Source organism: Maylandia zebra, linkage group LG7 (assembly GCF_041146795.1).
Source record: "Maylandia zebra isolate NMK-2024a linkage group LG7, Mzebra_GT3a, whole genome shotgun sequence".
NCBI lineage: Eukaryota > Metazoa > Chordata > Actinopteri > Cichliformes > Cichlidae > Maylandia > Maylandia zebra.
The window spans coordinates 745,001-757,500 of NC_135173.1; the positions used below are offsets into that span (position 1 = coordinate 745,001).

Sequence of the window (12,500 nt, forward strand, 5' to 3'; positions counted from 1 at the left end):
ACTATTCTAATAATTTACCTGGAGCAGTACACAGATGGGAAAATTAGGTCAATGTCAACACAGAGATAGAACGAGGGTGTCCTACCTGTAGTTCTGTCTGGAAAAAGAACTTCTGTGGACACTGGGAACAGTCGTAGATCTTGTCTTCCTGACCGTGGACAGCAAAAATGTGTTGCTGGAGCTTGTTGGCCTGCACAAACACTGAGAGAAGAAGAAACACAGAGCAGGTTACACAGTGTTTATTAGATGAGGTCCTCGTGTGTGAATCGATTCTAGAGGCTTCCTCGGTTCTGTCTGACCGGGTGGGGGACGGAGCAGTCGGCCTGCACCTGAAGGATAGAGAGCAGTCCTCTGAGGACGCCAGCGCGCACATCCTGGACAGAGACGACAGACTAGAGTGAAAGACGTTGTCCCCTAATCATGGGATTTTTGGGGAGCCGTTTTGTGTAAGTGCTGACCTGACTGTCATGTATTTGGCTCCATTTGTTTTGCTTCTATTAAGGACATCAAGGACAGCCCAGCCTCTCGCTGATGCCGAAGACACTCGCTGAGTTTGGCTGACGGTATAAAAAAGAGTCAGTGGAAGGATAAACTTCAAAGCTGTTGTAATATGTGCTCGTCTCTCTTCAGGTTGTTACATAATAAATGTACATGCTGCCCATCACCTGAGGCAGTTACTTCTGCACGACAGTAAACCTTGTTTGTTCGTGTTTTTCACGATGTTCACATCTGGGCTTGTGTGGAATTTCATGCTGCCTTGACTGATGAGAGCTTTGGATGAGAAAGGACCCACAGGTGGTCTCATACAAAGGCTTCCCACCAGCCATGATGCATCTCAAGTAGGGCTGGGCCATATCATACCATTCACGGTAATACCGGTGTAATTTTGGCAACGATAGAAAAATGAAATATCGCGATAGAATATGGGTAAAACGCGCATGCGCAGTGCCTTTGTTTTCATACGCACATGTCGGAAAAAGCATGGCGGCGAAAGCAAATCGTTGAATGAAACAGATGAACCTGAACTGGTTTGTAAAAATGCTGCAGCTTCACTGGTGTGGAACTGGTTTAGCTTTCGTCCGTCAGATACACAACAAAGCACTATTTTTGGTAGCGCATGCTAGCGGGCCGTCGTTATTACCGTGTTGTTTGGAAAATACGGCGCACTTAAAATCAATCCTTTGATTTTTCTGAAAGTCGACAGAGCCCCTTATAATCCCGTGTGCCTTATGATGTATGAACTCTGGTTGTGTTTACTGACCTCGAAACGATTTTATGTGCACGGCGCTCGAAAATCTGTCAGATGTTTCAGTACGTCTTTGCTAAGCCACGAAGCCGCACCGCTTGATGGATTTTCGGAGCATTACGGCTATCGTAGGCGGAGCCTCGCGGAGTGATACGTACTGTGCTTCAACATAATATTACCGTGTTGTGTGTGTATAAGCTCTTTTTAAGTGTTGTGGATGTTATACATGGTTATGCTGAGGATATGTCGGCCAGTTTCCACTGGAAACGCCTTTTGGTTAAACTGTCAACGAGGAATTTGCATTTGCACTAATAAAGTTGTGGAGTTGTAAAGTATTTTGTCTCATGTCAATTATATCGTCAGTTATATCGTTATCACAAATTTTCAAATGTATATGGTTAGGGTTGCCAACCGTCCCTTAAAATACGGAATCGTCCCGTATTTAGAAACAAAAGTACACGTCCCGTATTGAGCTAATAAGGGACGCACTTTGTCCCGTAATATAGTGAGAATCAAAAGTAGTCTATAAATGTTAATGGAATTAACACTTTGTTGGGAAACATAATTCCCAGCCCCTCTCCTGCTTTGTGACCAATGAGCTGACAGCACACTTATGACAATTCAGATTACCGCTCATCTCATTGGTCGAGGAAAGGTCGCTTACGGAGAAAATACCGGAAGACAACAGATGACCACAACAAGAAGCATGGCCAACAGGGAAACAAACGCCGACACTGCGGTGCAAGTCTCGGACGACAGTAAACCTAAAGCTGGGCAGACACTGTGCGATTTTTTCAGTCACGTTATTCAGCTCCTGCTCAAACTGCACGATTGACTCGCAGGGGTTAGAAGTTCATAGGTCACGATGCAGGTCTCACACTATACGACCCGATGCTCTGATGCGACCTGAGTGCTCACACTGTGCCTCCATAAAATGAAGGTTATAACAGAAAATCTCTCTCTCTGTCTTTCACTCACACAGACACGCACACCACATCAACTTTGCTAAATTGCTAATGAAAAACATGATCAGGCAGCTGTGATTGAGCAGCAATGTAGATCCAACTATTTTCACGGTTGTTGTGGTCGTGATAATTTTGTGAGGCCACATGGAAAAGGCTCGGATGAGCTTTCCAAAGTTCTACAAGTTGTGCCTCCATCGCTTGTGTCCAGATCACACGCTGCACAGCCGTGCTGCTCCGTCTTTTACACCGACGTTTACGTGTTTGCGCGCGAGCAGTGTGACAAGCTGCGGTGACACCCTCACGACCAAGCGATTGATGATCGGGAGCTGGTCGTGAGGTGTCAATCGCTTCTCGTTACACCACATATACTACACGATGCACGACGCAGTATATGTGGGGCAGGAGATGGCAGGAGTCCAGCATTATGCTGGGCTTACACTGTGCGATTTTTGGCCCATTTTGAGCCGATTTTTGAGTCGTGCGACCGTTTTGGCGATCGGCCCGATTTTGGCCTTCATCGTGCGTCGTGCATCGTGTAGTATACGTGGGGTAACGAGAAGCGATTAACACCTCACGACCAGCTCCCGATCATCAATCGCTTGGTCGTGAGGGTGTCACCGCAGTTTCTCACACTGCGCACGCGCAAACACAAATGTCAGTGAAAAAGACGGCGCAGCACGGCAGTGCAGCGTGTGATCTGGACACAAGTGATGGAGGCACAACTTTGGAAAGCTCATCCGAGCCTTTTCGATGTGGCCTCACAAAATGATCACGACCACAACAACCATGAAAATAATTGGATCTACATGCTGCTCAATCACAGCTGCCTGATCATGTTTTTCATTAGCAATTTAGCAAAGTTGATGGTGGTGGTGTGTCTGTGTGAGTGAAAGACGGAGAGAGCGAGCGACAGATTTTCTGTTATAACCTTCATTTTATGGACGCACAGTGTGACTCAGGTCGCATCAGAGCATCGGGCCGTATAGTGTGAGACCTGCATCGTGACCTATGAACTTCTAACCCCTGCGAGTCAATCGTGCAGTTTGAGCAGGAGCTGAATCGCACAGTGTCTGCCCAGCTTAAGCCCAGCATTAGAGCAGCAATGTTTGTTCCCCTCAGAGAAAGGGAAGAATGGGAAAAGGAAAACACCTGGCTGGAAAAAGTTAATATGGGCATGTGCAGTGAATATCACTATGTGGCCAGAAGTGTGATAATATAATTTGTTTTGTGTAATAAACAACTGCAAGGATAGATGATTACAACAAATAGATGACTAATACATAAAAGTAATACATAGATGAATAATGATGATGAGTTATGATGCGTAATCATGGGAACAAGCGGGTTTACAAACAGGAGCAGCTGATTAGCATTAGAAAAGCTGAAATAATACCTCAACTGAAGCCAATTGTACTAAATGCACTAAATGTGCACAGTTACAAGAATATTTTTCGTTCTATTGCTTTCTATTAATTTAAGTTAAGCATGACAGGCTTCTGTTTAAGAAAGAGACCTGTTTTACTGTGTTAATGTTGTCATTTTGAGCTAAAAATAAATGGCTAAATGATCATTTGTTTCCCATATGGTCATATCACAAACAATATGCATCTGCTTAAATCAACTTCAAGTCAAATGGTTAAAAATAATTTCACACACAAAAAAAGAGCTAGAAAATTCACCACAGTGGGAAGGGTGAAGACAACTGGGTCGCCCGGCCCTGGCCACGAGGTGTCCCTTATTTATTTTTCGGGGAGTTGGCAACCCTAATGGTGATAAATATTTTTGGTCATATCGCCCTGCTCTCAATCATCCAGGTGAGTAAATCCCAAAAGGTTGATCGAATTGATCTGGACGTAGCGTTTTCAGTGTCACTCGACAGGTGACCAACATGTCCTTACAAACAGCACATGTGCACAGTGATTCAGCGAGTTTCAGTCATTGTGCACATGTGCTGCTTAAAAGGAAACGTTGGTCATCTGGATGATGAAGAAACGTTTCTCCCACTGGTAACGTCCGGATGAACAGGATCATCCTTTTAATAATAATAATAATAATAATAATAATAATGGATACTTTATTGATCCCCATGGGGAAATTACTTGTTTTTCTCTGCATTTGACCCATTCACTCAGTGAAGCAGTGGGCAGCCCACTAAGCAGGCGCCCGGGGAGCAGTGTGTAGGGACGGTACCTTGCTCAGGGGTACCTCAGGGGTACGATTCCCATCAGTCAGTTAACATATGCAACCAAACAGAAGTCCAGCTGCCTTCTAATTAACTGGTTAGGATTAACCAGTGATTACTGGGACTCAAAGATATCTCACCACTGATGGCAGTGACCTGAAGGGGAAGTCCAGCTACGTGTGGGTAAGGTGTCAAATTCAGGCTGTATTACTAAACTTGACTCAGGGCACTCAAAGTTGTCCTACATGATGATGTTTTGGGAGAGTAAGAATCAAAACTGACACTTAGCATACACTATAAATACTAGAGATGGACCGATCCGATATTACGTATCGGTATCGGTCCGATACTGACCTAAATTACTGGATCGGATATTGGAGAAAAATAAAAAATGTAATCCGATCCATTAAATATCACGAAAGCACCTCACAAAACTTGCAACACGCCGTAACTCGCCTCAGAACGTTAGCACTTCGGAGCAGTATGCATCACGTGATAGAGCGGCTGTGGCATGCGGGACCTGTCGGTGGTCTGGATAGCATTTGGAGCTTTGCTAGCAACCTGGCATTTCATCTCCGACAAAGTTATCCCGAGAGAAGTAAAGCAAGTGTGTAAGTCCATCTCTGAATGTTTGTAAAGCATTCCTGCGTTAAGCTTAACAAGCGACTGCCTCTTCTTGCTGCTACTTCAATCATGAAACTGCTTAACGATCAGCTGATCGGCTTTTCTGTCGCGAGTCCGTCTCTCTGGTTTGTTTTTGGCCCACTTTGCACCAGAAAGAGGAAACCAGCGGCTGAACAACAGCAGCACGTTTAAGCTTGATCAGCTGTTGTTAGAATGTATTTAATATTACTTTCTACTCGAGGATCTTTTTCTACGTAGCTGACGCTGGTAACTGTGCAGGGGCGGATCTAGCAAAGTTTAGCCAGGGGGGCCGATAGGGCATTAACAGGGAAAAGGGGGCACAAAGACATACTTTTCTTTCTTATTCTCATTTAAAATGTCTAGCTTTTAATAAATAATTATCTGACACACAAAGTTTTATTTTGATGTAAAATGAATAGAAGTCATTTACTGTACATAGTGACTATTAAGTCTAATATATATACCCTAGTAAGCTATAGTACTTTTTCCTTTGTGAAGGTACCATCTGTGCAGTCTGCAATTTTGTTGAAGAAAGATGTTGAATCTATTTAATATTTCTTGAAAAATAATTGATTTCTGTGCATTTTTTTTCACACTGCATCAAATTAAGGTTGATTACGTCGATTAAGCATCATGAGGTGGAGCGTGAGGGGTGGTTCCCTATTTTTTATTTATTTATTTTTGTTGTTGCTGGGAGTTGGAACCCTATTAGTTAGGTTGCTTAATATTTACGCTAAGTACTCTTTAAAATACCAGAATAGGGAGGATGGTGTAGGTTTAAGTTTATTAGATTGATCAGTATTGCTGAACTATGAAATATTTTTTTTTGCATACAGGCATAACAGAATAGCTTTAGTGTAGTTGTTGTTTTAAACTTGAGTATGAACTTATACAAAATGCAGCAAGATATTTAAAAAACAGCTTTGTTGATTAAAAAACACTATATCGGAGTCATATCAGTATCGGCAGATATCCAAATTTATGATATCGGTATCGGACATAAAAAAGTGGTATCGTGCCATCTCTAATAAATACCCCCCCAACCACAGTCAAATACATCCAAAGCCAATGAAGGTTGACTGGAAAGGACGGAACATATAAGACGGAGTAAAGCAGTAGAAGGAACGAGAGAAAACAGGAAGCGCTGTCCTCAGAGACCGTGTGCTATTTATCAATAAATTATCTCTCCTTTTTTTAACTTCCGCGCCGTCTCACACACTTTTTTCCTTCTTTCTCTTCCCTTTGTTTCAGTAAACTTTTGGTTTTCGCTGTGAGTGTGTATGTGTTGAATTATTAAGCCTCCCCACAGGAGTGGTGCCCATCTTACTAATTCATAAGCCACCAAGGAATAGAGTTAAAGTTTAAAGCGTTTGTGTGTACCTGGGGGGTAGGCACACAACACAAGACAAACTCAACAACCGAGAGAGGGAAAGAGAGCAACGGAGAGCCAGGCACAGAGAGGGAGATGGAACGAGAAGAAGCAAAAGCAAAGGTGCTGACTTAGTTTCTCCTAAAATAGGTGCTGAATGAGAGTGTGAACACCGCAGGCCTAATGTGGTCATCCAGCATTTTGTTTCTGCCCTCCAGTGTATTGCAAAGGCTGAAAGTACTCCATATTTGGAGACATTACTGTGTTCACATCTGCACACACACACTTCTGGTAGGGGCTTCTTTAGCTGCGGCGCCCTGCTGCGGGATCACTCCCACAGTTTGAAATGTTAAAACAATGAATATTGCAAAATCTGAAATGCCAAAGCCGTTCCAGCACATTTACTGAGCGCGACGCAGAGAGAGACAGCTCTGAGCCGCAGCAGGTACAGCAGCTGATAAGGATGATTCAAGTGCAGATATTAACTTTACCAGGCTGAGCACACCCCTTTGGCTTTCAGACGGTTTTATTTAGCACACAATAAAACACAAAACAGCGAGGACATTTTTCTTTTCGCCATTGCTGATGGCGAAGCATCTGTACAAGCACAGCTGTAAATCTTCACCAACACGAAGAACAACAGTCACCTGTCGTGTACGTCATCAAACTGATGACGTTTAAAATCAAAGCAGACTTTGGACACAAGAGAAAAGGACTCGTCTGTGCTCTCGTCCTTGAAGGTAAATGTGTGAGTTTGCCTCTCACCTGTGAAGCAGACGGGACACTTGAAGGTACCTCCCATGCCTTCGAAGCTGTGCTCTATCAGGTGGCAAAGCAGCTTGGCAGGTGAATCAAACATCTGGTTACACAGCTTGCACTCATGATTGATGCCTTCCTCTGCAAATAGGAGACAGACACGCGTGTGGAGGCCGGATTAGACGACATAACACGGGAACACATGACATGATATCAGAATATTCATACAACATGCACGGTGGATGTTTTCTGTGTGCTCTGTCAGATATGCACACAATGGCTTTAGACTGTTTACCATTCCAGTATTTATAACAAGGAATTTATAATAAGTAATATCAGCGAAATGATGGGAGGCTGTAGTTTGAGCAGAATTGAAAGGACAATGTACGGAAAACTGAACTGAGAGACATTATCCTGCTCACGCTCCGAGAAGAACCAAAATCTTTCCCAGCTGGTAATTGCCTGTCTTCCCCATCGGGTTTGGGGATGATCTACCCCTCCTACAGCTATCCCTTGCCTCCCTCTGTCCTCATTATCTGTCCTTCCCCACTGCAGTCACTCATCCATCCCTCACTCACCCATTCCTTCCTCTGTGTCCCCCTTCGTCTCTCTTGGTCCATCACTCTCTGATTAATTGGTACGGCTTCCAATTCGCACTCCGTGCGACTTATTTTCACGTACAGTATTCGGATTTCCTGTGTAAGACTTGGTCACGCCTTACATTTTGTATCAAATTCAAATTAAGATTGATCGGTTTGTGACAGCCGCTAACGGTGCTCCATAGCTCATCACAGCAGCACTGTAGTATAGATGAGAGATAAGGAGCTCGCTGCGTAAACATAAAGAGTTCTGAACGGAGATTAAATGTAAATATCATCGAGCTTCATCACACGAGCAGACGTCATCAGCCTTCGTCCTCTCTAAGGATCATAGCAGTGTTACTGCGTCTATTTTAAGATGGCGTGAGTGACATCACAACACCCACGGTGAAAGGTGGGCGTGCACCCCTTGACGATCTGGTCTCCTGCCCGTTGTCCTTATCACCATTGTACCACACAGGACAGACGCCCCAGTCGCCCACACACACACAAGCACACCAGAGGCCCGCCCTGCCCGGAGACATCAGATGGCGTCTTCTGTGGGGCAATCTGTGACCTCCTGAGGAACCGCACACACGTACACACAAACATGCGAACGCACAGAGCGCGCGATCTGTGTCTTTTCCCTCGTTTGTCACTTATCTCGTGTCCTGTAAGTGCAAACGTCCACACACACACACCGACACGGCAAAAGAGTCTGTGGAAGTTCAGCGTCAGAGCTGCAGGGGATCGCAAGGTTAATAACGTCTTCAATCACACATCCATGACACCCATACTGACTAATACACACAAACATGCACACACAGATTCCTATCTCTCTGTGCCTCAAAGGCCGACACGAGGGTGCCCTAATCCCGTCTCAATAGCCACGGGGGAGAGTGTGTGTGTGTGTGTGTGTGTGTGTGTGCGCCACATGGGCTTATGTGAATGAGATGGTATGCTCCGTGGACCCCAAACATCCCCGTTCCCCCGCACACACACAAACCTCAAAGGCTGCTGGGTTGTGTGGGGCGCCAGAGTGTCCGAGACACACTGAGACAGATAGAGGTTCATTATCATTTACTAGGAGATTGAACCAGCAGGAGAGAGTCACACGGAGCGAGGCGCACAGAGAGAGAGAGGCGTGTGCGGCTCTACCAGCTGAATCAATCGTCACATTTTCATTATTTCCTTAAAAGGACGCCTTTATTTAACAATGCATCATTTCAGCTGTACAGAAGGTGATACGGAGGCAGAGGGCCAACGCTGTAAGTAATGCCTACGCGTCAGTGAGCTCAGCATGTGTGCGCTTGTGTGCACGTGCGCGCTTGTGTGCATGTGTATTGGGGGGCTCTGTCGAAGCCACTTTAAAGCTCGTGTCCTCAGTGGGGGCAAAGCTCTCTTCAGAAGTCGCCTCGCACTCTCCCACGCTGCTAGGATCAGAGGGAGCGGTCAAACATCAGCCACCCTCTCATGTACACAATGATGAGTCCAACATCAGCGCTGCTCCAGGTTATTGTGCAGTTGTTGCAGTTACACAAACTCACATCGTTGCACAAATCAAGCAAAGTCGTTATGTTTCTGTCGAGTTGACAGGTGGGTGGGGAATTTCTTTTTAATCTAAGGCATCAACCAGAGTTGTAAAACGCATTATTCCCTCATGATGTGATCATCTTCTTTTCTGGATTTAGCCAATAACGCTCGTATTTTATCAGCCAGTAAAAAGGACTGTTTGATTCGATAAGCACAGATGACGTCAACAAAAACAGAATTACAAAAGAAACCTTTGAAGCTAATTATTGGTCAATCAAATGTAGGGAGGGTGAAAAACAGGGGCCAAAAAATACGAAACTAGAGAAAGAGAGGGCGGCAAAACGCACAAAGAGAGAGAGAACTGAGGGGAAACAGTGAGGTGCAGAGAGATAATTGGGCTGTCCGGCACAAGGGCATGGAGAGAGGCCTCCATCGCCCGTGTGTGTGTCCCATGAAAGAGTTCTCTTTTCTGACAAATACATTGTTTTGATCAGTGTGTGTGTGGGGACCACTGTCTCTGTGTGCTGTCCCCCTCTGAGACACAGTCCGTGTGTGAGTGTATGTGACCCATAGTGAGATGACAGAGTCATAGAGCATCCTGCCGCTACGCTTTGTCTCACAGAGTGCATTTGATCCACCACCGCACACACACGCACACACAGACACACAACCCTGGGAGGCCTGTGCTGGGACAGAGAACACAGGGGAGAGCGGGATGAGAGGGAGAGAGGCAGGGTGAAGGTTAGGACTCTGAGTTTGTTACCACCCAACACAAAATTAACTTTTCTCTGCTTTTTAAATGCACATCAAAGCAAATCTATGCTTTCAACGGTAAACCAGTTATTGGTGGAACATTTAATCGCACTCTTTAAATAAATGTCATGCTGCTATACTGTCATTTAGAAATGTGCGTTGTCGAACATGTATTCTGCCATGTGTCAGGAGCTCTGTCTCCTGTCTGTAATCGTACATTTATCTAACAGCATTCGATTAGCATATCAGACAGACAGAAGGACAGAAAGACAGCACAGCTACAGCGTGATCACACACGAGACAACGCTGGAACCGCGCACACAACAGCTGCTAAAGTTTCGCCTCAAAGAGGAAATATTAGCAAGCGAGCAAACAGTGTGAGTGCAGTATGTGTGGATGGGCAGAAGGCAGCAACAAGGAGGGACACAAGTCCAAACTGCAGCCACACTCATCATTACAATTCCTCCAACACAACCTCCCCACTGCTCGTGTTCTCCCTCAGTCTCATTGTGTTGTTACCCACCTCTCTCTCTCTCGGCTAATTGACGAGAGGAGAAGGACCAGGTGGCATCATACCCGTCACACACACACACGCACGCGCACACACACACACACACACACACACACACACACACACACACACACATAAATGAGCTCCTTGGTTTGTGTTGGGGGGTGACTCCCTAAGGCGCTGCCTCTCCTCTCACATGCTGCACACAGCTACGTGCATACACAAATATCTTAACCCTTTCTCAGTCTCGGCTGGGGACTCCTGTGGGTGCCCGGCCCCCACACCTTGCACCGTCCCCTCCCTCTCTCTGTGAATAGCTGCTGGGGGTCTCTGGGGTATCTACCTTCCATTACTGGCCTTCCCCGTTCCTGTCAACCCCCCCATCCCCAAACTATATGAATGTGGATGTGTGTGTGAGAGCAGTAAATTGTGTGTGTGTGTTTGGTCCCTGGTGGTGTAAAGGCCGTAAACCAAGCCAGGCGACTGATGGGGAGGACGGCAAGAGAGAGGCAGCGAGATAAAGGGAAGGAAGGCTGTGGAGAGGAAAGGAGAGATGACGGGACGGACGGGGATAGAGCAACAGAGGCGTCGGGAGAAAGAAGAGAGCAGTGGACGGAAGGAGGAGGAGGAGGAGTATGCACCTCTCTGGGGGGCTCGCTCAAGGTGTGTTTCCATGGCAACCAGGGGCAGGGGGGGGCGATGCGCGGGGTGTGAGCTTGACCCATTGGTAGTGTGGGGGCTGGAGAATACACACATGCACACACACTCGTAGAAACACACAACCTGCTGCAGTGCTGGAGGGGTCCCAAGAGTGCCCCCACCTTTACTCACCCTCTCTCTCATACACACAAACACACACACAGAGGAAGAATGCTGCAGTGCTGAGGTCCCGCGAGTACACAACACCCACACACAGTCTCCCTCCCTCCCTCCCTCCCTCCTCTCATCTTCCATTTTCCCTGTTTCCATCACTCTCTCTGTGAGGTAACTGTTAATATTTTCATCATTTGTTTACTCCTCATCTGACTCTGTGGATTTTTTACATACTGCTGAATGAAGATGGGATGCTGAGCTACAACGCCCGATCTGTGCATTTAAACACATCCAGTCTGCTTTCAAACGTTTGAAGGCACCATCTCTCACAAACGCGTGATGGAGACGGTAAAAGTGCCCGGCGCAGTGTCTGCGCGCCTTTGGTAGTTGGGCTTCCTAGTCCCTGTTCATCAAAGCCAAGCTGCTCCTGAAAGGTTAAAGTTCAGACAACGAGTAGCACAAACCACCCGCCATAATGCGCGCGCACACACACACACACACACACACACACACACACACGCACACACGCATCTGGTTTGCTATCCTCGTGGGGTCCTCCCATTGACATAATGCTTTCCCTAGCCCCTTACCCTAACCATCAAAAATGAGTGGCTAACCCTCACCCAATTGTAATCTTGACACTAAAACCACATTTGAGTGTGAAAAATGTCTTCAACCCTGTGGGGACCTGAAGGCTGGTCCCCACCAAGATAGGGAAACCGGTGTACACACACACACACACAGTAGCCTGTTAGCCTAATGCAGATACATCATGATTTGGTTATTACCTTTCAGTTCTATGGACTCATTCATGGTGTCTGCAGGTGTACTGTGGGGTTGATGGTGACAGTGGGCTGTGGGCAGAAACACTCAACTCTCACCTTTTTGACAGACACATAAAGAGGAAACAAAAGAAAGGAGTGATGCTCTTTAAGTGCAACATGGGCCCAACTTTGGGCTTTTTTGGAAGTAAGGGCGCACTGGAATTTATGAACTACTCGTCTTTATACAAGAGAGAGTTTATACAAGAGAACAGGTAACAGCTCAACGCTTTACGTGAGACAAAGATGAATGAATGGTTATCCTCGTCCCTCCTTCTGCTCCTTCGCTCTGGACACGGTCAGACCCCGCAATCATCGTTTTCAGCAA

The 12,500-nt window shown here is 46.0% G+C and overlaps 1 protein-coding gene across 2 annotated transcripts in view; it reads right to left on the reverse strand.

The window, feature by feature from the left end:
- Window positions 1-12,500, reverse strand: part of znf423 (zinc finger protein 423) — a 130,317-nt gene that overhangs the window by 12,209 nt on the left and 105,608 nt on the right. For both annotated transcript variants that reach the window (XM_004569182.4, XM_004569181.4), the window contains 2 exons: window positions 7,173-7,304; window positions 86-201 (listed from right to left, as the gene is read on the reverse strand). In XM_004569182.4, coding sequence (XP_004569239.1) covers window positions 86-201; window positions 7,173-7,304 — 248 coding nt within the window. The remainder of the gene's footprint in view (window positions 1-85; window positions 202-7,172; window positions 7,305-12,500) is intronic.